Below are 14,225 nucleotides of genomic sequence, written 5' to 3' on the forward strand. Positions count from 1 at the left end.
AGCTAAAGGTGTGAAGTGCTGCCTCGTCAGCACATGGGTGAAGCCAACAGGGCAAAATATTAACTCTGCTTTCTATTTTTCTGTATGTTGGAATTTTTTAATGAGAAGTTGGGAAAATGTCTCTGTCTCCCAACTACTCTCCATGCTCCCCACATAAGGGGATGTCACAGTTTCTGATTTATGTCTTGAAAAGTAGTTAAGGTCAGACAAACAGTAAGGTCAGCATCTATCCCTATATCGGTTGGATCGAAGTGGAGGCTGCCTGTCTTACAGAGAGCTTATGTGGCCATCGTCTCCGTCAGCTCTGCTTCAATCACTGATGGAACTGCCCGGCCCAAAGCATGTGAGTTTGCAGCTCTTGGTGTGTCCCCAGCCCATGTTGTGGTTGAGGTTCAGGGAAGGGAGCCAGCTCTCCCAAGGTCACGCACCAAGTAAATAGAAGTGGGACTTCTATCTAAGCTGCTAACTTCAGGTTCACTGCCTGTTTCCATGATAGCTCATTTGCCACCCTGAGGGGGCTCATTCTTTCAATTAAAGTAACATAAAGGAGAGTGTTGAAGCTGGCAGCCCTGGTCGTTCTCAGACCATGTGCTTCAGTAGTTTTGCATTGCGTTTGTGCCAGAGGCCCATTTATCCCCTGTTTCAGAGTGAGGAAGAAAGGTGCCTGGGAAGAGAGAAATAGAAGATAAGCTCTGTGAGGGTAGGTGCTTTGAAATGTCCGATAATTGAGATGTGGGTTTTGACTGGTCACTGTGAAATTCCCAGTGCTTTGTTGAGTGGATGGAACGGTTGTACACTGCAAAGACCTGGGAAGTCCAGAAACCTGGGTTCAGTTCCCGGCTCTGCTCACTGGCTCTCTGGCCTTGGGTGCGTCACACAGTTCCTTGGCCTTAGGTCCCATGTGTGCACAAAGGAGGGGTGAGTGTGACTAAATCTTTAAGGACTCAACGTTGAGTTTTAACCTTACAGGATTGGGACTCCCCAAAACTTCGCTGTTTGGAAACACTCATTATCCTACACAGCTGCTGTTGAGACAGCACTTCAGTTGGATCCATGGGCACCTAGTTGTCATGAAAGTGACTGAGCTTGTACTGGAGGCCAGTCCTAATGGTTTCATATAAGGATCCATTTTGTAGTGGTTAATAGTTGAGTTTGAATCCAGAACTTCTTAGTTATCTAACCTTGGATACATTTCATAACTTCTCTGTGCTTCAGTTTTCTCACGTATCAAATGAAAATAACAATCTACGTTATAAGATTTTTGAGAAAGATGGGACTTTCCTGGCGGGCCAGTGGTTAGGACTCCTGGCTTTGACTGTGAAGGACCTGGGTTCAGTCCCTGGTTGGGGAACTAAGATCCTACATGCTGTACAGTGCAGGAAAAAAAAGAGAAATGAGATGAAGCACGAATAGGATCCATGCACAAATACCATTATTTGACAAATATAAATTACAGCCACAAAAGACAAGGAACTAAGTAGGAAATGGGTTGTGATAAATAAGATACAGCAGGTGTCTGTGGATGCCAGGAAACTCCAGAAGGACAAGCTAGACTGTGGGAGGAGCAGGTTTGCCCAAGCAGATTGAGGTGGGGAACAGTCTTAAGTTGTATCTTGGATTCTGACAAGACATTGATGTAAGTATAATGAATAGGCAGTTGGATTGAGCGGGATCATAGATTTAAATGACAAGTTCTGTACTGTGTGTCTTGCCTGGTGTCTCAGCAGTAAGAATCCACCTGCCAGTGCAGGAGATGCAGGAGACTTGAGTTCTAGTGCTGGGTCGGGAAGGTCCCCTGGAGGAGGGCGTGGCAACCCACTCCAGTATTCTTGCCTGGAAGTCCCATGGACAGAGGAGCCTGGCATGGGGTCACAGAGAGTTGTATATGACTTAGCAACTAAACAACAACAACTGTACTGTTAATTGAAAAAGAGAAGTATTTTTAGAAGCAGGAAATGGTCAAATCTGCCAAGTGGTCCCATCATTTATCTGGTTGCACTGACCAGAAACCTAGGAGCTCTTTATTTATCTCTGTCCTTTCTGTCTTCGTCCAGTCTGCTGGGAAGTCCTCAGATCTCTGCTTCAAGGTTTATCTCACCTGCCTTTTTTCATTATACCCATCATCTCAGATCACCTCTACAGTTCCTCCTTGGTCTCCCCGTTCCACTCTTGACTCCTTATAATCCATCCTGCACTTAGTAGCCAAACTGATTTAAATGAAAAACAAACAAACAAACATCTTAACATTCCTTCTCAAAGCCTTCCCGGTGATTTTCTGAGTGCTCAGATCTTTTAAATCTGGTGCCCTTCTTGCCCTGCCTGTCTGTCCTTGCCTGCATCTCCCTGGCTTGCTCCATTCAAGCTAACGGTCCTTGAACCCCTCTGTTCCTCAGATATGCTAAAGCTCTGCCTGTCCTTGGGGACTTTGTGTTTGCCCTACTAGAAATAGTCCTATACAAGATTTTTGCATTAGACTCTCAATAAATGTGGTTTGAATGTGAATTTGGTAGTCTCAGAATTTTTAATCATGAGTGAAGTTCATTGGCTTGACTTACTTTGCAGTATGTTTTGTGAATTTAGATTATGGTATAAAGATTGGTTCCTTCCTTCCCAGAAATTTAAAAGGTATTTCTATACCAGAAGTTAGAGGGAAGTGAATCCACAAATGCTTATGTAGAACCTACTTTATCCTCATTGAAAAAGACCCTGATCCTGGGAAAGATTGAGGGCAGAAGGAGAGGAGGATGACAGAGGACCAGTTGGTTGGGTGGCATTGCCGACTCAGTGGACACAAGTGTGAGCAAGCTCCGGGAGATGGTGGAGGACAGGGAAGCCTGGCATGCTGCAATCCATGGGGTCGCAAAGAGTCAGACACGACTGAGCAACAACATGCAAGGCAGCATGGGGGAGATGTTGAAAGAGGGAAAGAAGAGCACAGATCCTGGTTAAAACTGAATTTGGATCCCCAGTGCTGGACACCTGTTAGCTGTGAGACCTTGGACATCTTTGCTGAACCTCGGTTTTTTTCCTTTCTCAGGATAGGCATGAATCCTTTCCTATGGAAACATAATGGCCCATGCTGGGGCCCGTGGAGCCACCTTGCCTTTTAGGGAGAGAAACTATATGCAACATTTAGCGTGTGTGTGCTTTCTGAGAGAGGAAAATGGTGAACCATAATCAAGGTTTCAATGAGGCACTGTATGTACATATCTAGCTCAGTGCCTGTACCCTGTGAGCCCTCTGTGGATAGTAATTACTATTATTGTTACTGATAGACTGTACACAATATGTCATAATGTGACTTTACATTTATTTGCTATAGAGAGGCATATAACTTTATTTTTTCCAAAGATTTTCTTATGTGGACTGTTTTTAAAGTCTTTATTGAATTTCTTACAATATTGTTGCTCTTTTTTGTTTTGGTTTTTTGGCCCCCAGTCATATGGAATCTTAGCCCTCAGAGCAGGAATTGAACCCGCATCTTTTGGAAGTATGGAGCCTAAATCCTGAGAGGCATGTAACTTGATGAGCAGACTCTGGAGCAGTATTGTGCAAGTTGATATCTGCTTTGCTAAGATCCCACATCCCATGCTGCGGCATGGCCAAAAAAACCACCCAAAAAACACAGTTTTTGAATGCCAAGCACTGTTCTAAGCAACTTAATATATATATTAACTCTGCAAGGTTGGTAGTATTAGGCTCATTTTACAGATAAAGGAAGCTGAGAGTGGCAGACAAAATAATGCCTGTTGGGTAGCTGTTTTATCTTCAGCAAGGTCCCTAAGAACTCCGTGCCTCAATGGGTTAGTTTCCTTTTGGCAGCTGTAACGATTACCACAAATTTAGTGGCCTACAGCAGCCCAAATTCTGGAGGTCAGAAGTTTGGAATCTGTTTCCCTGGGCTAAATGAAAGTCAAGGCAGGGCTGTGCTCTCTGGAGGCTCTGGGAAGAATTTGTTTACTTGATTTTTCTAATGTCTAGAAGCCACCTGCATTCCTTGACTTGTGGCCCCTTCCTTCATCTCCAAAGCATCTTCAAGCCTCTCTTCTCTGAGCAAAGCCCTTGCTTTTGTCATCACTTCGCCACCTCTGACCCTTCTGTCTCCCTCTCTAAAGGACCCTTGTGATTATTTGGACCCACCTGGAAAATCCAGGATAATTACCCCTGCCCCTCCCCCAAATGCTTAATTTGATCACATCAGCAAAATTCCTTTTGTCCTGAAGTAATTTATTCATGGACCCCAGGAATTAGGGGCATGGACGTGGCGAGAGCGGGGCTGCATTATTTTGTCTGACACTCTCAGCTTCCTTTATCTGTAAAATGAGACTAATAATGTAGCCTCGCGTTCTGGGAAACAAACTCACTCAGAAGGACAATGCAGATAGTGGAGTGGAGTTATTACTCCGGTGGGCCCAAGGCAGAGTCTCCTCTTAGCCAAGGACCCCAACCAGTTTTAGTGAAAACCTTATATACCCTAAGTGTACATGCCCAAAGCCACCCCCCAAATTCCGTGAAACTAGTCTGAACAAAGGAAAAGAAAGATACAATCAAAGTTAACCCGTGATTCATATGCCTTAAGCCTGGGTAGGTAACAGAAGATAATTATCAATAGTCCTGTGGTCATACTCCAATAAGCATAATAGAATTTATGATTCTATTTGGTTGCGCAGATAATTAGGGTATTCTTTTAGGAGACGGAGAGTCTAGATACAGGCCCTGGGGCTCTTCCATCCCGGGGGTCTGGTTTTCCAGTTGGTATGTCATTTCCATAGATACTGGGCATATAGCTCAAAGTCCACAGTCCGGGCCAAGATGGAGTCCTGCTTTCAAGATGGAGCCTGTTCTGTTTCCTCCTTCAATAATACTACCAACCTTGCAGAGTTAATACACATAAGTTGCTTAGAACATGGCTTGGCATTCAAACATTGTGTTTTTCGGGTGTTTTTTTTGGCTGTGCCTTGGCGAGGCATGTGGGATCTTAGTTCTCTGACCAGGGCAAACCCATGCATGCCCCCCTGCATTGGAAGTGTGGATTCTTAAGCACTGAACTGCCAAGGAAGTCCCTCAGTAACTGTTTCCTAAGTGTCAACTACTGGTATTTCATTCTGTTTTATGGCTGCCTCACGGGCTCCCCTGGTAGCTCAGCTGGTAAATCCACCTGCAATGCGGGAGACCCCAGTTCAATTCCTGGGTTGAGAAGATCCTCTGGAGAAGGAATAGGCTATCCACTCCAGTATTCTTGGGCCTCCGTGGTGGCTCAGATGGTAGAGAATCCACCTGCATCCGCCTGCAATGTGGGAGACTTGGGTTCAATCCCTGGGTTGGGAAGATCCTCTGGAGAAGGGAATGGCTACCCACTCCAGTATTCTGGCCTGGAGAATTCCATGGATAGAGGAGCCTGGCGGGCTACAGTCCATGGGCTCGCAAAGAGCTGGATGTGACTGAATGACTTTCACGTTGATTTTCCTAGCAGGTGCACACCAGGGCGCCGTGGCCTCTGAGCCCACCATCCCAGTCACTCCGCCTTGTTGTTGCCCTTCTCTGCTGCTGGTTCTGTCAGTTACTTTTAGCTGTGTAACCACTGTGTAAGCTAGTTCACTTCTTAGTCCCTGTTTTCTCAGCTCCAGAGTAGGGATAGCAAGGCACCAGCTCATGAGATCCTCATGGGGGTTAAATGGCATTATACAAGTGAAGAGTTTACAACAGAGGTGGGTGGTAGTGTGAGTGTTCACTGACTGTTAACTATTCTTTGTTGTTGTTTTTTTATTTTTTTGCTATCTACCAGGTTTATGTAATTCTGCTGGGATTTCTTTTGCTGTATCTGTAACAGCTACTGGATTAACAGTGTCATATATTTCCAAGCACAGTCATAGACGCTAGAGATACTGTGGTTTCTGAAGCTCGCTTACACTCTAATGGAGGAATGAGCAATGAACACATGAACAAATAGCATAACTCCAGATGTGGACCTATTTTGGATGAGGTGGCCAGTGTGGACCTCTCTTAAGATGGAAACAGTTGAGCTGAGACCTGAAGAATAGGTCATGTTTGAGGTAGGGGAAGAAGCAGAGAGAACAGCTAATGCCAGAATCCAGCAGCGGGAGCCGACGTGGCGGCGCTTTCTAGGATCAAGGATGGCCAGCCGGGCTGTAGGCGATTACCAAGGGCGAGAGTAGGATGAGATGGCAAGGCTGACGGTACCAAGCTGGCCTGGGAACCGTTGAAGGGACTGAGCAGGAGAGTGGCATGATCTGGTGTCGGAGCTCTCTCTTCCTGAGATGGGGACAGCGGCTTGCAGAGGGCAGGGATGGGAGCAGGGAGGCTGGGTATCAGGGTGTTGCGGTTTTACAGGTGAGAAACGGAGGCCAGGGTAGGGTGGTGGCTGTGGAGTGGTGGCCCATGCTGCCGCGAACATCAGTGTGCCTGGTTTTGGCCCACCTCAGTATTTCTGTAGGCTTGATTCCCAGAAGGCAATTCCTGCCTTAGAGTGAGTAATGAGAGCGGACATTCTTTAAGTGCTGACTACGTGCCAGGTACTATTTTAAGTGCTTTTCATCTAATTGAGCCAGAAATAAGCAGTCCTCTCAGGGCCCTAGAATGGTTAAGGATTAAAAACATACCGTGATATTCGGTGTTGTTGGCAGTTGAATAAAAAAACCTCCTGAGCAGTCAGAGTCCGAGGAGCTCTGTAGGATGGAGGGATCCTGGAGAGGCCGTGGGCTCCATGGGATTTCTGTCAGAGGTGTTTATATGGAGCAGGCGCTTGAAGACTTCAGAGAGAACACTGAGTCGGTTGTGATAAGGACTTCTTGAGGAAATGGTGTCTGAGTCGGGATTTGAAGTCTGCAGGAGAGGCTAGGCGAGGCCGAGGGAGGAAGACAGGGTGCGCGTGTCAGCCGGGTGCAGTGCTTCGATTTAAAGTCTGCAGGTGGGGAACTGAAGGCATGTTGGGAGGAAGCTGGTAGTAGTGGAAGATAAGGTGGCGGAAATGGGAGAGAGCCAAGACCGAATGGATTTAAACGTCAGCTTAAATTTTGTTTCTCTGTCAGATTTTTTTTTTTTTAATCAGAATCAAATCGATCACTGAGCCCTTTTGTAATTAAGGCAGTGGAGATTGAAGAGATGTTCAGGTAACTTTTATTCAGCATCTGGTAGTTGGCTGGGCCTACATTAGGTGGTTTTGCACACGTTTGACCAGGTCTTTGGGGAGAGTTAATGATACAAAGTAAGAATGGGTGTCTCCATTTTACAGATGAATGGAATGAGGTTCAGAGAGATGGCTCAGTTTGCCTGGGTCACCAGTTAGGAAGTGGCAGAGCCATAAATTCAAACCCAAGTCTTCACCCCTGAAGGGCGTTAGTGCTGGGCCCTGCCTGTTGCCAAAGGAACGGCAAGGAGAACAGAGCCTGAGAAGTTAGTGGGTTTGGGGGCATCAATTTCTCAAAAGCAAGCGGGGCTGGTCTAGCTATATCCTTGGGGTGATGGAGCAGCCAAACCAGAAAAGACCATCACTCAGACTAAGAGGGACCATGAAACCTGGAATTCCAGGCACAGCAGTGTCGGGGCCAGGTGAAGGGAGATGAAGAACAGTGACAGCAGAGACCTGGGAGGTACCGCTGAATGCATGGCTGCTCAGCCTGTCTGGTGTCAAAGGTTTGATGTGTGCACAATATCCTCTTTGGAAACATTGCTTGTTTATTATCTGTGCTGTTTCTGGAGGGATCAGAGTGCCTCTGGAAAGATGCATAGCCTCTTTCCTCCTTCCCGCTGCTGGTGTGATGCTGTCAACCTGTAATAAGAGACCCCCCTCATTGCTAGCATCTCTGTTATTTATCTTGCTTGTATGTCATAAGTCCTTTGCCCAGTTACTCTGGTTAAGTGGAATTGTCGCACGAAAGGCTCCTCTCTGCTAGGGTGTGGTTGACAGTGGCAGGGCAGTGTAGAAGAACAATAGTGAACAAGCTGGAACCAGACATATGTCTCTGAGGGAAATATTGTCAGAGTTCTTTCCCTCCCTCTGATTTTACCCTTTGAGCATACCACTGAAGGAAATCCCAAATCTGCTAGCATCAAGAATCAGTGCAGGACTTGATTTTATCAGCCCTCATTCCCATTCAAGATTTCTAGCCTGATGACATGCAAGTGTCCATAATTATTAGAACCATTTTTGGAAAAGAGTTTCTGCATGTTCTCCCTATAGTGGTACTACATGAGAATGGACTCATTTCCTAAATTAGGAGCAGACTCATTGGCCAGCAGACCCTGAATTTATGTGTGACTGTTCTTAGTTCTTACTCATCCTTGTCAGTGTGAATAATCATAGATTTGCTGCAGAAATATTAATGGGTTTGATTACAAGGTGCTAAGACCTGTAAGACCCTGATGGGGTTTTTCATGATGCAAACTCTTTATTTCCTGTTTCCAATTGGAAAAATTCTGATTCTGAAACACTTTTGGTTCAGGAATTTCACATAAGGGATTGTGGACCTCTGCTGCTTTCTGCTGACCTCACAGTTAAGTCCAGACTTCCTGGGATATAGCCCAGCCTCTGATTACTTTAAGCTTCCTCTTCTGTCACCCTACAGACTTAGAATGGTATAAACACTCCCCAGATGTCCCCTTTCTCATGCCATCTTGTGTGTGATAGCTTAAATAGTGCCCCTTCTCTTCTGCTGTCACACTAGTCCAAGCCATCGTCCTCTCTCAACTCGGACACTCTTCTAACCACCCCCCCGGCCCCACTCCATGACTTTCCATCTTGTTTAAAGTCCAGCGTCCTGACGGTGCCTTTGTAAGAGCCTGCATGGTGTGAGCCCTGCTTCTCTCTGCAGCCTCATCCGTCATTCTTCCCTTTGCTGTCTGCTCTTCAGCCGCTGTCTCTGCCTTCCTGTTCCTGGAACATGCCGCGCACCCCTCTGCTTCAGGGCTCTCGCACTTGGCTGTTTTCTCTACCTGGCACGTGCTTCTCCCAAATACTACCTGTGTGCTTGTCCTTCATTTCATTTTAATTTTTGCTCAGCACCTCTGTGGAATGGCCTTCACGATCAGGCTGACAAAAGTAGCATCGTCCATCACTGATCCACGTCACGCTTGATTTTCGTCACTTTTGGACATGTTATGTGTCTCTCTTTGTCTCTACAAAATACAAGCTCTGAGAGGGCAGGGATTGTGTCTGTTTTTTCACTGCTGTATTTCCACACTTTAGAGGGGTGCCTGGCATTGTAGGTGCTCCATAAACAGTTGTTGAATGAGTTGTTCTCTGTAGGATAGAGTGGAGCCTGTCTCTTTTCCAAGATCTGAGGTCTTGGTGCTTAAGTGCATTCAATGAAAACCAAGGTTACTTCTCTTTGTCTTGTTTTGTTCTTCAGTGATTCGCGGTACTTCCAATGTTCTCTCTCATCCTGTTAACAATGTCTGCCTTGTAGGCTTCGGGCCTCCCAGGTGCTTCTTGTCGGCATGAAGGGACTCGGGGCTGAAATCGCCAAGAATCTCATCCTGGCTGGAGTGAAAGGACTGACCATGCTGGATCACGAGCAGGTGAGATGCGCTGTCGCGGGATCACTGTCCTTCACGGTCTCCACCCCTCAGTATAAACACATGGAGATGGCGTGTGTTCCTGCTTGCCCCTTCGGGGCTGTGAAAGAGGAGGGCTGGCGTTAATGACACTGTAGCCGTGGAGACTGACAGTGCTGACGCCAGATTTGAATTCACTGCCACCATATCTTACATGGTCTGCCCGTGGAGACTCCCGTCCCCTCACTGAGCTTGCTTGTCTGTAAGGTGGAGTTACCATCTCCCTTGAAGGGTGATTGGCACCACAGTGCCCCCTAGTGGCAGGAACACCTCACCCAGAAGAAGAATTTGTGACAGAGGAGCCTGGTGGGCTACAGACCATGGGGTTGCTGAGAGTCAGACACTACTGAGCGACTTCACTTTCACTTTTCACTTTCATGCATTGGAGAAGGAAATGGTAACCCACTCCAGTGTTCTTGCCTGGAGAATCCCAGGGACGGGGGAGCCTGGTGGGCTGCCATCTATGGGGTTGCACAGAGTCGGACACGACTGAAGTGACTTGGCGGCAGCAGTAGCAGAGAGGGTAATGGAGAAGGCAATGACACCCCACTCCAGTACTCTTGCCTGGAAAATCCCATGGACGGAGGAGCCTGGTAGGCTACAGTCCATGGGTCGCTAAGAGTCAGACACGACTGAGCGACTTCACTTTGACTTTTCACTTTCATGCATTGGAGAAGGAAATGGCAACCCACTCCAGTGTTCTTGCCTGGAGAATCCCAGGGACGGGGGAGCCTGGTGGGCTGCCGTCTATGGGATCACATAGAATCAGACATGACTGCAGCGACTTAGCAGCAGCCACAGCAGCAGAGAGGGTAGTAGCGAAGGAGAGGGAAGCCTGGCATGCTGCAGTCCCCTGGGGTCGCAGAGAGTTGGACTTGTCTGAGCAACTGAACAGCAAGAGAGGGTAAGAGTGGAGACCCAGGGAAGGATGGTTCCAAAACTTGGAGGTCCTTGGTGTGGAAAAACAAAACAACAGTGGGCCGATAGCGTCTTCATTTGGTTGTGTGATCTGAGCATGGGGAACTAGGAGAGAACGCTGAGGGCGAGTAGCCTGCTTCTGGCTCCGCCTCAGCCTGGGGACGAATGCCACTCAGTGTCGGAGCCACCCCTTAGCTCTGCAGTGCGAGCGCTGGTGGTGCTTTCTGCTTGGCTTCCGCTGCAAGGCCTAGCTCCTCTGACTGGTTTTCAAAAGCCTAACACGTGGTTCTCAGTCCCATCTGTGCTGTAGAATATTCGGGTAGTTATTTAAGAATAAAAGTTCCCCAGGTGAGTCTAAAAGTCAGGGAGGGTTGAGAAGCACTGCCTTCGTGTAACCTGGTCCCAGTCAGCTTACCCAGCCTGATGCCCATCTCATAAATTTCGTAGTTCACGAGCACGCCTCAGTAGTTCTGCCTTTTACAGTTTGCTTGAGCTTTTGTCCCTGACTACAGACATCTGTGGGAAATTCTGAAAGAGATGGGAATACCAGACCACATGACCTGCCTCTTGAGAAATCTGTATGCAGGTCAGGCAGCAACAGTTAGAACTGGACATGGAACAATAGACTGGTTCCAAATAGGAAAAGGAGTTCGTCAAGGCTGTATATTGTCACCCTGCTTATTTAACTTACATGCAGAGTACATCATGAGAAACGCTGGACTGGAAGAAGCACAAGCTGGAATCAAGATTGCCGGGAGAAATATCAAGAACCTCAGATATGCAGATGACACCACCCTTATGGCAGAAAGTGAAGAGGAACTAAAAAGCCTCTTGATGAAAGTGAAAGTGGAGAGTGAAGAGTTGGCTTAAAGCTCAACATTGAGAAAACGAAGATTATGGCATCCGGTCCCATCACTTCATGGGAAATAGATGGGGAAACAGTGTCAGACTTTATTTTTCTGGGCTCCAAAATCACTGCAGATGGTGACTGCAGCCATGAAATTAAAAGACGCCTACTCCTTGGAAGGAAAGTTATGACCAACCTAGATAGCATATTCAAAAGCAGAGACATTACTTTGCCAACAAAGATCCATCTAGTCAAGGCTATGGTTTTTCCTGTGGTCATGTATGGATGTGAGAGTTGGACTGTGAAGAAGGCTGAACACAGAAGAATTGATGCTTTTGAACTGTGGTGTTGGAGAAGACTCTTGAGAGTCCCTTGGACTGCAAGGAGATCCAACCAGTCCATTCTGAAGGAGATCAGCCCTGGGATTTCTTTGGAACAAATGCTAAAGCTGTAAGTCCAGTACTTTGGCCACCTCATGTGAAGAGTTGACTCATTGGAAAAGACTGATGCTGGGTGGGATTGGGGGCAGAAGGAGAAAGGGACGACAGAGGATGAGATGGCTGGATGGCATCACTGACTTGATGGACGTGAGTCTGAGTGAACTCCGGGAGTTGGTGATGGACAGGGAGGCATGGCGTGCTGCGATTCATGGGGTCGCAGAGAGTCGGACACGACTGAGCGACTGAACTGAACTGAACTGAACAGACATCCCAGGGAGACAGTGCTGCATGATGCAAAAACTTTGGAATCGTGCAGACTTGGGCTCAAGTCCCACCTTCTGAAGCTGGGCAAGGGCATTAACCTCCCAGAGACTTAGTTTATACATCTATAAAATGAAGATATTCATTCCCACCCCTTAGAGTTCTTCATTTCAGTTACATCAGCACGCATCCAAGAACACCTGCTGGCTGCCTTGGAGTAGTCTAGGTAGGGGCAATAGAAAAGTCCACAAGAGGGACTTCCCTGGTGGTCTGGTGGTTCAGACTCTGGGTGCAGGTTCCAGCCCTGGTTTGGGAACTAAGATCCCACATGCCATGTGGTGCAGGGAGGTGGGGGGAAGGGAGGGATGCACAAGATTTGTTTCCCATTCTCAGTTTTTTCCAGAAACCAGAGAAGGCTCCCTGACTCAGGTTGTGTCAGGGAGACATGAAAGGCTTCCCGGAGTGGTAAACTCAGTCTTAAAAAACAAGTAGAGATTTTTCAAGGTTAGAGGGGCTGTGTTTTAGGCAGGGGACATTAGCACAGCATGGTAGAAATCAAAAATAACAAGCAGTTTGGTATTTGTAGAGCATGAAGCCCAAGGGATGGGGGTGAGGGCGCAGATTGCAGGTGAGGGCCAAGTCACGAAGGGCCTGCTGGTAAACTCCGCTATGAGCCTTCCCTTACTTCTCTCGGTGGCGTGGAGTCATCGGAGAGTTCCAGATGGGCGAGGCGGGCCTGAGCTTTGGGCCTTGTGTAGATCACTGATACCGTGTAGACTGGATGGCACAAGGCATGGGACAGAAGACTACTTAGAAGGCTGCCTTAGTAGTTTAGGAGAGTTGGAAAGAGTGAGGAATGGCAGTGATGATAGAGATGGCGAGAAGCACCCAGAGGTGAGAGGTGCTTAGGTGGTAGGGGCGGATGGATTCTGTATGGGGAAGCAAGGAGTAACCACGGCCACTGCCATGGACTGGAGGTGCTGGACACTGTGCTTAGGGCGATAGGTGTAGTGTATCATTTAGTCTTCAAAACAGCTCTGAGATGCAGGGATTATCATCCCTCTTTTACACATAAGAAAACAGAAGGAAAGGAGGTGAAGCATGGCCCACCCAAGGTCTCAGTAGTTAGTGGGAGCACCAGAACCCAGGCCCCGACTCCTGGCAGAGCCCACCTGCTTAGTCCCGTCACCTGGTGGCTGCTGTCAAGGAAATGTCGAAGATACGAAGACCAGGTTTCTGGCTCTGGTGACTGAATGGGTGACTGGTGGGCTCATCAACAAAGACAACAAATGTAGGAATCACATATGATTGGCCCCTGGGATCTACAGCAGGAAATATCCAATGGACAGTTTAACATAAGACTCAAATGGATCAGGACGTCTGTATCAGTAACAGCAATTTGAGAAACAACAGTAGACTTTGGTAGATACTAAAAGGTATGGAGTTGGTTTATGGAGCTACATAGAGTGAAAATATGAGTGATTCTGAATGGAATCCTGAAGACAGCTGCACTGAAGAGGGCCATATAGAGACTGGGGTGTCCGGTGAGGGGGAAGGAGAGCTAGGAGCTGAGAGGCCAAGGAGCAAGGCCCAGATGACCCAGGTAAGCCAGGCAGAGTGTTGAGTAAGTGCATTGCTTCTAGTAACGTCGTCATTTTCAGGCTTCTCTGTCCATGGGGATTCTCCAGGCAAGAATCCTGGAGTGGGTTACCATTTCCTTCTTCAGGGGATCTTCCCGACCCAGGGATTGAACCTGGGTCTCCCACATTGGAGGCAGATGCTTTAATCTCTGAGCCACCAGGGAAGCCCCGTTTTACATGGGATTTCTTCATATTTGCTCAAAATCACACATTTAAGTCCTTGAGCCGGGATTTGAATCACAGATTTGAATCCAAGCTTGATTATTCCAGAAACCGCTATGATGTACAATCTCTCTGTGTTGTGAGATCCCAGGATGGGTCACAGGTACTGTTAGACGGCTGGCCTGAAGCGGGAGGAGGACCAGCGCCGTGTGCTTGGAGACAGGATCCTAGGGACAGTGTGTGCTGTGCATAGTTGGCAGGAGAGCAGGATTTCCTCTACTGAGCCCAGTCTTGGTGAAGGTGGTGAGGTCATCCATGGAGATGAATGATTAAATTAGATGTTTGATGTGTGAAGAAATGCATTTTGAACAGTGGAATCTAATC

At 47.4% G+C, this 14,225-nt stretch overlaps 1 protein-coding gene across 6 annotated transcripts in view; it reads left to right on the plus strand.

Annotated features, from left to right (window-relative positions):
- Nucleotides 1-14,225, plus strand: part of SAE1 (SUMO1 activating enzyme subunit 1) — a 62,795-nt gene that overhangs the window by 3,717 nt on the left and 44,853 nt on the right. For all 6 annotated transcript variants that reach the window (XM_086353300.1, XM_086353301.1, XM_086353303.1 and 3 more), the window contains exon 2: nucleotides 9,426-9,537. In XM_086353300.1, coding sequence (XP_086209426.1) covers nucleotides 9,426-9,537 — 112 coding nt within the window. The remainder of the gene's footprint in view (nucleotides 1-9,425; nucleotides 9,538-14,225) is intronic.

The sequence above is a fragment of the Bos grunniens genome, chromosome 18 (assembly GCF_055505025.1).
Source record: "Bos grunniens cultivar Pamir isolate PY7600 chromosome 18, Bosgru_T2T1.0, whole genome shotgun sequence".
Taxonomy (NCBI): Eukaryota; Metazoa; Chordata; class Mammalia; order Artiodactyla; family Bovidae; genus Bos; species Bos grunniens.